This window comes from Tupaia chinensis, unplaced genomic scaffold, assembly GCF_000334495.1.
Source record: "Tupaia chinensis unplaced genomic scaffold, TupChi_1.0 Scaffold000047_1, whole genome shotgun sequence".
In the NCBI taxonomy this organism is placed as follows: domain Eukaryota; kingdom Metazoa; phylum Chordata; class Mammalia; order Scandentia; family Tupaiidae; genus Tupaia; species Tupaia belangeri.
Window position 1 is genome coordinate 4605036 of NW_006159505.1, and position 12115 is coordinate 4617150.

A 12115-nucleotide genomic window follows, 5' to 3' on the forward strand; every position below is an offset into this window, starting at 1 on the left:
TCAGGGACATAGCCATTATGCTAACTGCTGGTCCTCACCTCAGAGATAACCTGCAGCTCAGAGGTTTCTGTATTTTTGTTCTAAAACCCGTTGATTCCAAGATGTGAGCATGCTTAGGTTCCTGAGCTGAGTACAGGGATGCCGTGGGGTTTTGAGTGTAATAACCATACTCTATGATGATCACTGTAGGATTCAAATAATCTCTGATTCTTTAGCCCTGGTTTGAAGCGTCCGAAGCTTTTGGGAGCTAAGATTCCCCAGAGTCCTTGTAATCGGAAGATTTTGAGCCTAATCCAGACTGAGAAATGAGTCACCAGCCCTCCCCCACCCGTCTAAGGACAGCTACCCAGACGGTGCCTTTGTTGGGTGCTGGGATTCATTTGCTTCCCGGGATCCAGGCACGTACTTAAAGAAAAGAAGATGATGGGAACCAGCAGTTAGCGCAATGGCTATGTTGCTGGATTCCCCCGTAGTCGACCGCGGTTCATGTCCTGGACCCAGTGGCTTAGAACTCACGCCGGGCGCGTGTGCGTGCGTGCCCAAGATCCAGAGAGGAGAATGGAGGAGAAGGGATTGTGGCATGACCATCCCCCCTGGGGGATGATTTCTCGCTGTCTCTATGTCTCTCTCTGTCTGGTAAGCGCATGTGCCCTATAACGAAAACCTCTAAAAAAAAAAAAAGAAAGAAAGAAAAAAAGATGCTCCACACTGTTTGTTGATGGAATAAATGAATGAGGAAGTGAATAGGTCTCTCCTTGCGGTCCCTTCCTCTCCATCCTGTGTCCACCTGTTAGCCCTCCTTCCACTATTAAGGAAGATGATCTGGGGGAAGGGGTGTCCCATATGATCTGCTTTACTGATTTCCCTACTAACATCCTAAGGGCACACACAGCTCTCAGAATGTCTGTCCCTGAGGGCGGGGACTTCATCTAGTCCCAACCACGTCCTCAGCACCCCGGACAATAATGCATACCACAGCTTAACTCAGGGCTCAGGGAGCTATCAGTAATGGGAGGGCGGGGTTGGAGGAGATGATGGTGACCTGGAGCCAGAGGGAGGAGACCCAGGCAGGGAGGGGGCAGAGAGACCAAGGAGGGAAAGAAAGGGAGGGCGGTAGGACATGGAAGCGGCGAATGGTAGCTAAGGGAACCGAGGCCCAGAGAAGGAAAGTGACTTGCCCACGGTCACCAGCACATTACTTAGCCAGAGCCAGCTTATCCTTCCTGTGCCCACTCCCCTTTCCAGGTCTTTGTCTCTCCCACTCCAAGGCTTCCAGGGCATTCCAGGGCTGGGGCCACACACTGGCCTGGCCCTTCCCTCCCCTCCCTTTGCAGGTGCTGGGGGTGGAGTGGGGGATTTGGGGAGGGGGTCACCGAGGTGGAAGTCTGTAGGATGACAGCCCACGGAGTGCAGCGCTACCCGCCCCCCCAAGTCTGACCCTGCGCAAAGAGGGGCTCCAAGGAGGTGGAGCTGGGTGTGGGGTCCAGAGACCCTAGGGTAAGGAGTGCTGGGGGCACGTGCATGGGGTGGGAAGTCTTGTCCACGGAGTCCAGGGCGCAAGGGGATTCTGCAGCCTGGTGCCACCTCGGGCTGAATGGTCCGAACCCCCTTCCCTCCCACCTCCAGGACCAAAGCCCAGAGGCTCCGAAGAGGCCAAGGACACCCTCGTGCCCTGAGGACCTGCTGCTCTTGGGGTCTCCGGGTGCCGGCAGCCCCGGCGATGAGGGGGGCAGTAGGACCCAGGGACCGGACAGCGCCCGCCAGGGAGGGGCGGGAGCCAGGGCGGCTTGGGGGAGGTCTTTGGCTTTTTTTGGCGGAGCTGGGGCGCCCTCCGGAAGCGATTCTAACTTTCCAGAAGTTTCTCGGGACAGGAGGGAGGGGGTCTGGGCTTCCATATATAGATTCCGGGAGCGGGGAGCGGGCGGCTAGTAGAATCGATCCGCCGTGCCGAGCCAGACTCCGACTGCCGTCCGTCCGTCCCGGCGCCAGCTCAGCCCGGCCCAGGTGAGGGCGGGGCGGCCGGGAAGGCCGGGTGCTTTGGGGGTGCTTCAGGGAGTGAAGGGGACGACCGTCCCTGGGAGGGGTTGGGGGGCCGAGCCAGAGCCCGCCAACTGGAGTCTCTGGCACTTTGCGCGATCGAGAACGGTCTGGAGGGCGATGGAGGGAGGGAGCGAGCTTGAGAGCAAGGCGGCTCTGAGCCTGGAGCGGTCGGGCCCTGCGGGGTCGGAAAAGTGCAGTGTTCCCCCGAGTTTGGGGCGGGGGTGGGGGGTCATGGTGCTGAGATTGGGCCCGGGCTCTCTGCAGAAATGGAGGATGGGGCCTGGGGTCTCTCCTGGCAGGGACAGGAAGGACAAGCCAGCTGGGCAGGGTGGCCACAGGGCCAGCAGTGATTGGGGCCCAGCTTCTTCTTAGGCTTTTGGGGGGCATCTGAGCCTCCAGAAGGAAAGGTGGTAGGGAGGGAAGTGTAACAGGCTTGGCTTTTCTTGGGTGGGGGTCTTGACTCATGGGGTCCCCATGCTTTGGGAGGAGTCCCCATGGGTGGCTCCATTTTGGCCCAGCAGCCTGGACGTATAGATGATGGTAGTAGAGGAGGCCCTTGACCAGCTCGTAAAAAAAGGAAAAAAGGGAGCCAGCAGTCACCAGGCCTGTATCCCAGGTGGGGGCCAGCTGGCTGGATGGCTCTGAGTCACCCACCCGGATTCTGGCCACCGCCACCTGGTTCCTGCAGCAACTGCAGGGTTAAGGCTACTTTAGAGGCCAGCCTGCCGTCCCCAGCTTAGGGACATTCCTAGGCCGCTGGAGAGGAAGAATGAGCACACTCCAGCCTGCCCCTCATCCTGGCCCCTCCTTCCCGATTTCCGCCTGGTCCCTCTGGGCTGCAGGGCCGGATGGAGGTCTGGGGAAGATGAGGGGGCTCTGGTCCCTCATCTCATAGGGGCCACACCCTCCTGTCCTCAGCATGTGTGTCCCCATCCCCCCTTCCTGTCCCCTCCTTTGTCTGGTCACTGAGGTGTGTGTGTGAGCCTGTGTGTGCTGGCTGTGTAACCGGACACCGCATGCACTTCTCAGCCGGGCTGGGAGGCCCTATGCTCCAGAAGCCCGATCCACTATTCATCCCAAGGGACCTGGCCTGGCTCCCTGCCCTGGCCTCAGTTTCCCTAACTGCAGAAAGGTACCTGTGGACCTCCAAGATCCTCGTACATCTGGGACTGGGTTTGCCGTCTGTGCTGGGGCAGTGTAGACCAGGTGCCTCTGGGTCTGGCCTTCCAGGCCACCTCCCCTTTGCTGGGTTTTATCCTCCTCACCCTTCTGTTTTCTTTCAGAATGAAAAAGGCAGGCCTTGACCTCCCTCTGAGGCAGTTTCAAGGTACTTTAGACCCTCTCCAGTGTTGGAGACCTTCTGGGGGGCCCAGGCTGTCCTCCCCTCCCCGCCCTGCCCCAGCGCAGTCTGGCCAGCTGTGGGCACAGCCTGGTAGCGTTTGTCTGTGGGGCCGCAGCTCATCTAACCCTGGCCTGCGGGCTGGCATTTCCCTGTGGCAGCAGGGCGTGGCTGGGGGAGGCTGACTTGCTTGTAGTAACTTGCCTTTCTCGGGCCCTGCAGCTGGGCTGAGCAGGGCACCTCTTCTCCCCAGTGAAACAAGGCCAGGAAGGCTCCTGGGGTCCCCTGGCAACCTCTTGAGACCTGAACCCAGCCTCCTGTTGCCCAGACTGGAAGCCCCTCTCTGCTGACTGAGGGCAGAAGGAGAGAGTGTCTGCCACGTCACCAGGAGCTGGAGCTTGGCTGGGTGACTGCCTGAGGAATCCCAAACTGGTCATTTGGAGCTTTCTTGAGACGCCCCTCCCAGCGCATTGAGGTTCTGGTTGACAGGGGTGGGGGCTACTGAGACGCTGTCTGCCACGTGGCAGGGCTGGGAGCCAGGCTCCTCGACTGCCCCCTAAGGGAGAGGATGTGGTGGTCTCTGCGACTGGGAGCGCGGCATCAGTGTGTGGGTTCAAGCTGGCCTTGCAGCAGGGTGGCCCCGAGTTGTCCTGGTGTAACAAGGAATAGCACCCATGTTGCTCTCCTGCGTCCTCATTGTACAGGAAGCTAGATGGTCACTGCCATGATGAGGCTCCAGGCCTGGTGAGGGAGGTGGCCTGGGTCCCGGTGAGACTCAGACCTGTTCTGTGATCCTCCCTCCTCTCCCCTTCCTCCTCTTGGACTCTCGACCTCTCTTGCACTGCACCTTCAAGGCCCAAGGCGGGTAGCAACCTAGGGGGTGGGGGAGGTGGGGGACCTGCCTGGATATGCAGGGTGGCAACAGTAGAATCTCCCAGAACTCAGTGCCTTCCCAGGAGGCCAGAGTCCTGAGTGTTTTTCTCCAGGACTGCCCATTTTTGGTCTTCTTTGGGGAAGACCATGAGATGCTTTGCTAGCATGTGGAGTCTTGTTCGAGGAGGACCATGAGATGGTCCGCTAGCACAGGGCATCCCAGCCTCCCCAGGTCTCTGCTGGCCCTTCCCTTTGCCTCGCTCCCGCTCCCAGCTTCTGCATGAAGTACATATAGGGGCAAATGACCCGAAGGGGGCAGTGTGGATATAGCGCAGAATCAGAGTCCTAACAGGAGGCCCCAGAGAGGGGCTTATAGCTTGTCCGGGGGTGTTTTTGCTGCCACTGCGTTTGGGATTGGGGGATTGGTTTGGGTCATAGTCACCTGAGGGCAGTTCTGAAGCCATGGAGCAGATGGCCTGTGTGGCCTGACTGCTGTTAGATGGGGGCAGAATGGAATCTGATGTGGCTTTGGCTTCCTGGGAGTCTGAAGCCGGGGAGGCTGAGAGGCTGAGTACAGCTTCCTCGGAGCACATTCGCATGCCTGGCCAGGCTCTGGCAGTGGGGGAGGGGCAGCTGCTCCACCGAGCTGGAGCTGACCATCGCCTTCCCCAGCGTCTGCGCTGAGGCTCTCAGAAGCGTCCTGTCGCACCCCCACATGTTTCCAAAGGGGTGGTCTCAGGAGTTTTTGCCCTGGAGATTTCTCCTCTGCTTCAGAGGCTGTGGGCAGATGGGTAGGCCAGGTCCCTGCTGAGGCAGAAGTTTGGGGCATGGAGACCTCGACCCTTGTGGCTTAGAAAAGGGAGACAGGCTGAGTGGGCACACACACACACACACACATTCACACACACACACACACACTTGAGATCACTCTTGGAGCAGCAAAATGGAGTATCTGGGCTCCCCCATTTAATGAGTGAACCAATCAGTGACTCATTAACCTCCAGGGCACAATGAGATGTGGGGGCAGGGCTGCAGCTCTGTCCCACATGACATCCTTTGCTCAAGCATCTGAGGGTCCTGCACACCCTCAGCCCAGCCACTGATGGGAAGAGGACCCCCAGAGCTGTGTGAGACCAGAGTACACCCCTGTATAAACTAGGGAGACTCCAGCTCTGGCCGGGAGGCTCTGTTTTACCTTCCTTTGGGAACAGCCCAGCCTATTCTGTGCCAGGACTGGCTAAACTTCCTGCCCCTGCAGGCCACGACTACCCTGGGTGTAGAAATACAGATAAACACAGAAGAAAATACTGAGTGTCCAGTTGGGAAACCAAAGGTGTGGTCTGGTGGGCAATTGCTCTGAACCGGGCTTTGGACAGCCTCTGAGAGCCTGGGAAGCCTGGAGTCAGGCCCCAGCCTCCAGAATTCCATCTCCAGGGACATGGGGCAACCCCAAGGCTGGGGATAGTTGCTGGGGAGGAAGGCCGAGGGCTTCAGGGCCTGTCTCTCTGCAGCCTTCACAGGTCTGCGGTGGCACACGTGACGCTTGTTCCAGCCATGCGCTCCCTCCTGCTCCTCAGTACCTTCTGCCTCCTGGCCTTGGCTGGGGTCCTGGCGGCCGAGGTGAAGAAACCCGCAGCTGCAGCCGCTCCCGGCGCCGCGGAGGAGCTGAGCCCCCAGCGGCGCCGCGGAGAAGCTGAGCCCCAAGGCGGCCACGCTGGCAGAGCGCAGTGCCGGCCTGGCCTTCAGCCTGTACCAGGCCATGGCCAAAGACCAGGCGGTGGAGAACATCCTGCTGTCGCCCGTGGTGGTGGCCTCGTCGTTGGGGCTCGTGTCGCTGGGCGGTAAGGCAGCCACGGCGTCTCAGGCCAAGGCGGTGCTGAGCGCGGAGCAGCTGCGCGACGAGGAGGTGCACGCTGGCCTGGGCGAGCTGCTGCGCTCGCTGAGCAACTCCACGGCGCGCAACGTGACCTGGAAGCTGGGCAGCCGCCTGTATGGGCCCAGCTCGGTGAGCTTCGCGGAGGACTTCGTGCGCAGCAGCAAGCAGCACTACAACTGCGAGCACTCCAAGATCAACTTCCGCGACAAGCGCAGCGCCCTGCAGTCCATCAACGAGTGGGCGGCGCAGACCACCGGGGGAAAGCTGCCCGAGGTCACCTCCGACGTGGAGCGCACTGACGGCGCCCTGCTCGTCAACGCCATGTTCTTCAAGCGTGAGTCGCCCGCCCTGGGGAGCCCCTGCACCTCCCCAGAGCATGATCAGGTTGCAGAAGCATCCCTGGGGCCAGACACTCCAGTTTCCCATTTCCTCCTCAGCCCAGGACTGCTCCTAACCCATCTTACACGCCAGAAACCAGATTCAGAGAGGCTAGAAATGCGTCTAGCAGGGTGGGATGGGGCAGAGCGACTCCAGAGGATGCTCCTACTGTGGTTCACCCGCCTAAGGGCTACCCCTTGTGTGTCTTGGAATCAAATTTAGTAACCACGTCTGCCTCCATAGTGAGCTGGAGAGAGGCCCCAGTCCATGAAGCAACACGGGGACAGGCAGTGTTGGCTCCATTCACATGTGGGGAAACTGAGCCTCAGGTCGGTGGTAGCAGAGCCAGGACTTGGGTCCAGGTACCTCAGTATTGAATCGTAGGTGGGATTGAGGGTTAGTGAACACTGTGAGCATCTCTGGAGATAGTACTGTGCCCCTCACAGATTGCTGTGAGGATTAGGAAGCCCCATTCTGCAGAGACAAAGCTAGGAGAAATAATGTCTCCAAGCCAGTCAGAGGCTGCACCTCGATTTGAATGGAGAAGGTCTCCCAGCCAGTCAGAGGCTGCACCTCGATTTGAATGCAGGGCCATCATCACATATATTGTATTTTTGTTGTTAGTTTCTGGCCATGGAGACAGAATTTGCAGCTAGGAAGTAAGCATGGTCCCAGGGCCTCCCCTGCCCAGGGCAGATTCTCTTACCTCATGCACCTGATGGGAGCCGGGGGGCGGGTGGGCATGGTGGTGGCTGGGCTAAGGGTAGCATTAAGTCCCTGCCACTTGAGAAGAACGGTGGCCCCAGGGGGACTTGCATCCTCAGGTAGTCTTGGGCCAACGCCCCTCACCCACCCCAATGCAGGGAGCTGGGTGAGGGCTGGGTGCTGGGGGTGGGGTGGGGTGGAGGGAGAGCTGCAACGGGTCTCCAAAGTCTGGCAGGGATTAATCTAGGGCTTACTGTCCGGGTGCTTGTGGGCTGGGAGGTGTCTGAGGGCGCCTGTGTGTCTGACCCTGTGTTCTGCCCCCTCCACAGCTCACTGGGATGAGAGATTCCACCACAAGATGGTGGACAACCGTGGCTTCATGGTGACCCGGTCCTATACTGTGGGTGTCACAATGATGCACCGGACAGGTAGGTGCCTTCCAAAGCAGGGGTCAGGGGGGAGGGTCCAAGGGTGCTTGTGGTCTGCCCGTCTTGACCCATAGCCTGCTCAGTGTTCCGCTTGCCCTCTGCCCAGGCCTCTACAACTACTATGATGATGAGAAGGAGAAGCTGCAGATTGTGGAGATGCCCCTGGCCCACAAGCTGTCCAGCCTCATCATCATCATGCCCCACCACGTGGAGCCCCTTGAGCGCCTCGAGAAGCTGCTGACCAAGGAGCAGCTGAAGACCTGGATGGGCAAGATGCAGACCAAAGCCGTTGCCATCTCCCTGCCCAAGGGTGTCGTGGAGGTGACCCATGACCTGCAGGTGAGGGGTGCCCCAGCACAAGCTGGGTCTGTCCTGAGCCCCTGGATGTCCAGGCAATGCTGGGCTCTGTATTAGGGATGCTGGGGAGGAGTGTGGCCCTGTACTTCAGAATAAGATGCCACTTCTGCAGCAAGGTGTAATTGAGCACGCGTTCAAGTGTGCCCGGCACTCCTCTTGGCGTTGTGTATGTATTAAACCCTTCTCATCCTCAGAACAACTGGGGGAGGTCAGACCATAAACTTTGTCTTGCAGGTAAGGCAAATGAGGCTCAGGAGGGTTTAAGGAACTGTCCACAGTCAGCCAGCTAGCGGTTTGGACATTCGTAGCAGAGCCAGTCCTTAGTCACTCTGCTGTGTCCGAGAGCCTGGAGTGCCCCCGTTCTAGATGCTCTGTGCAATAAGAAGCTTATAACGAGGGGTAATTGAGGGAGGCCAGAAAGTTAGCACACATGCTCGAGATCATTTCCCCCTGAGACCACCCTGAGGGGTGAGCAGAGGCTTGCAGAGAAGCAATGACTCCCTCGGACCCCCTGGCTTAAAGTGGGAGGGCCACGATCAGACCTAATGCGAACACACATGTGTCCTTTTGGCCAATCAGCAGGTACCTTTTACCCAGTCACAGATAAAACTTTCATTTTACTCTTGCTTTAGAGGCCAGAAGTGGCCCCTTGGCAGACTCCTCACTCAGAGCATTGATTTGGACTTGCTGCAGAAAAGCTTGGGGAGAGAGCACTCAGGGTGAAATGGGCTCAGCTCCACAGCAGAGGTCAGTGGAGTACGCACTGGGCAGAGTTCTGCAGAGAAGCTGTCTGTCCCTGTCTCTCTCCTGGGCCCAGTCCTCCTGCAGTACAGTTGCGGTGGTCCGATTCCCTTCTCCCATTTTTCCTGTATTTCCTGGAAGCTTTGGTAGAGACACTCCCATGGGGAGACTGAGCTGGTAAATTTGAGGTGGGCTACTTTCACAGCTACCCTATGCCTACCTGCTTCGGGTCTCTGTGAGTCTCCGGACCCCAGGCCTTGCACCTGTCTGGCCATACCAGGGAGGTGGAGACTGTCCTGCGGAAGCCTGGGTCCTGGAGGCTGCTGACCCTTTACTATGTTTCTTCTGCACTGAGGGCCAGGGAGAGCCCTGGGCATGGCTCTGCTCTCAGGGCACTGCTCCAAGCCAGGACCACGGATAGAGACCCAGGGGATGGATTCATCATTTGACCTGTGGACCAGGGAAGGCTTCCTGGAAGAAGGGGTCTAAAGAGCCCTATGGGAGAGAAGGGAGCCCTGAGGATACAAGTTGTTCAGTGAGGCTGTCTGGAGAACAGGGCGAGTGTGCCATGGGGCGAGGCTGGAGGCCAGGGTGCAGGCACCTGGCTTATACTAAAGAGCTGGCCTTTGGCACCTGAGGGCAGTGCAGAGCTGTGGAAAGGGGTGTGTGTGTGCACATGTGTTTAACCTTGTACTATAGGACATTTAAAAATAGATGAATGTAATGACCCCTCTTACGTTGTCACCCAGCCTCAGCCATCATCAGCTCACAGCCAACAGCTATTCATCCATACCCACCATTCTGCCCTGCATTGGCCGTTCTGAAGCAGATCGCAGGCTTTGTGTCACTCTGGAAAGGCTTTATGCCCCATAGTGATGTGGATTTAGCTGTCCGCAGAGCAGTGTTCCTCAAGTGCACTAAGAAGCATTCAGAAGGTGTGGGGTTTGTGAAGCAGGATCCAGGCCCATCCGCAGAGACTCTGATTCAGCAGTTCAGGCTGAGGTCCAGGGGTCTGCATTTCAGACAAGCTCCCAGGTGATGCTGATGCTGCCCGTCCATGAAGCACTGCTCAAGATTGCTGAGCAGTGCCAGGGATAAAGTCTGCCTTGCTTTTCCAAGTCTGGGTTTCCTCTTCTGTAAAGTGGCAACTAGAAGTCTTGCAGGCTGCAGTGAGAATTATAGAGGCAGTAGTTTCAAGAGCCCACCTGGCACACACAGGTGGTCCTGGAGTTGTCACCTCCTCCGAGGGTCTGTCAGGGTGGCATGGGTGGGAGGTGAAGGGGTAGGGTCTCAGCTGGCACCTGTCTGGTCCCACAGAAACACCTGGCTACGCTGGGCCTGACCGAGGCCATCGACAAGAACAAGGCAGACCTGTCACGCATGTCGGGCAAGAAGGACCTATACCTGGCCAGCGTGTTCCATGCCACCGCCTTCGAGTTGGACACGGAGGGTAACCCCTTTGACCAGGACATCTACGGGCGCGAGGAGCTGCGTAGCCCCAAGCTGTTCTACGCTGACCACCCCTTCATCTTCCTGGTGCGAGACACCCAGAGCGGCTCCCTGCTGTTTATTGGCCGCCTGGTTCGGCCCAAAGGCGACAAGATGCGAGACGAGTTGTAGGGCCCCGGGTGGGCGCAGGGTGGCAGGAGGCGGCTGAAGGCTCCTGAGACACATGGGTGCTATTTGGGGGTTAGGGGAAGATAACCAGCCTTGGGTATTCCACGGGGTGGGGGTGGACATACAGACCAGGGTTCCCATGGATCTGAGCGGACCTTCCAGCTAGAATTGATTCCACTTGGACATGGGCCCCAACAATCATGATGCCGATCCCAGAGACCCCACGTCCTGTGGGCCTGGGCTATAGTCATCCTCCTCGCCTTTAAGTCCTCCAGCGAGCCTGCCTCAATCAGTGTTCATATTTATAGCAGGAACGTTCATCCGGGAGACAAAATCGAGCCGGGGGTTCAGCCCAGCCCTCTTCTCACGCTGCCACCACCTCAGCCCCATTTCTGCTCTATCCCGACCTCCCCCAACTATACAACTAGGTGCTGCAGCCCTGGGGACCAAGCACGAGCCCTGGCCCCAGCAAGGAGGTGGGATGAAGCTTATAGGAGGGGTTCCTGGCTGTGTTCAAGAATCCCTACAGCAGGCATCGTGGGGAGGAAGTTTTTGTCTTTGTTTGTCCTAGTTTAGTTTTTCAAAGGAGGGAGGAAAGCCAGAACTTGAGCCTTTGTTGCTGTCAACCAAGAACTTATTTGTACAAATTTTTTTTTTTCAATAAAACTTTTCCAATGAAAGTTTGTTGGAGTGTGGTAGAGGACTGATTCAGGCCCAGAGGACAAGGCCCCTTCTGTTGCACCAGGTTTGCTAGAATGCCGGCAGACGACCGAGCATACAGCTTTGCTGCAGACTCGGGAACTCGTCAGGCTCTGGCAGCCCTGAAGGGTCTGCAGCTATATCCTGAGTGACAGCACTGGACCTGGGGCGGGGTGTCTGGTCCTGCTGGGTAGAGCTCTGTCAGCTCCCTGCCTTGTCACTGCAAGCTGGCATCCCTCCGTACCTGGATGAGTGCAAGTTCAGGTATGTTCCATCAGTTGCCTGGCTTGGGGCTGGGCTGTGGAAGTGGGGGAGTTTGTGGGGGCTTGTCCTCAGAAGGCCCAGAGTGGATTTGTAGCAGGGCAGTGGGGAGCAACACGGTTGCTGACCCAGTCCTCAGGTTGGCCACCTCTCATGCCTTTGGGGCTCCTGACATTACCTTAGGGAGGAAGAGGAGTGCACAGGACAGGCTTGGTGGCCAGAGAAGCTGAAGATAGACTGAGCCGCATCTCAGCTGCCTGCTGGCTGGGTGACCTAGGGCAGGTCACTCTTACTGGCACCTCTCCAGCTCCTCTCTGCTAACAACTCTGCTCCGGAGGGTGTTGGTCCAGAGAGGAGCCCCCTACCTGCCAGGCAATCGAAGGGTCTACCAGCACATGGATGGGGGCTACAGAAGGGCCAGCGGATCCACTGCTTTTATTATGACTACAGAGAACTAACACGACCGTTCAGTCTCAGGTCTGTCCCATGGACTCAGTAAGTTAGATCTCCCCTTCAAGGAGCTTTAGCTAGAGGTGGGGACTTAGGGATAGAGATAAGTGAGCTCTGGACCCACCGTCCCTGTCACCTGGATCGTTCTGTTCCCAGATATGCCATGCTGGTTCTGCTTCAGGGCCTTTGCACTGGCTGTTCCTTCTTCCTGGCAAGTAGTTCAGATCGTGGCTTTGTCTTCAAGGACTCAGCTTGTATGTCGTCTGTTCAGAGAGGCCCTCCCTGACCACCCAGGATTACCAGCCGTCTCCCACCTCAGTTGCTCTGTCAGGTTTTCTCATGTTACTGCCT

The 12115-nt window shown here is 57.9% G+C and overlaps 1 protein-coding gene across 1 annotated transcript; it reads left to right on the top strand.

The window, feature by feature from the left end:
- Positions 1-1833: 1833 nt before the first annotated feature.
- SERPINH1 (serpin family H member 1) lies at positions 1834-11030 on the top strand. Its single transcript, XM_014590646.2, is given in 6 exon segments — positions 1834-2004; positions 5764-5902; positions 5904-6462; positions 7541-7639; positions 7746-7978; positions 10055-11030. Coding segments are annotated over 5 exon segments (1290 nt in total). The 5' UTR covers positions 1834-2004; positions 5764-5806; the 3' UTR covers positions 10358-11030.
- The last annotated feature ends 1085 nt before the right edge of the window (positions 11031-12115 follow it).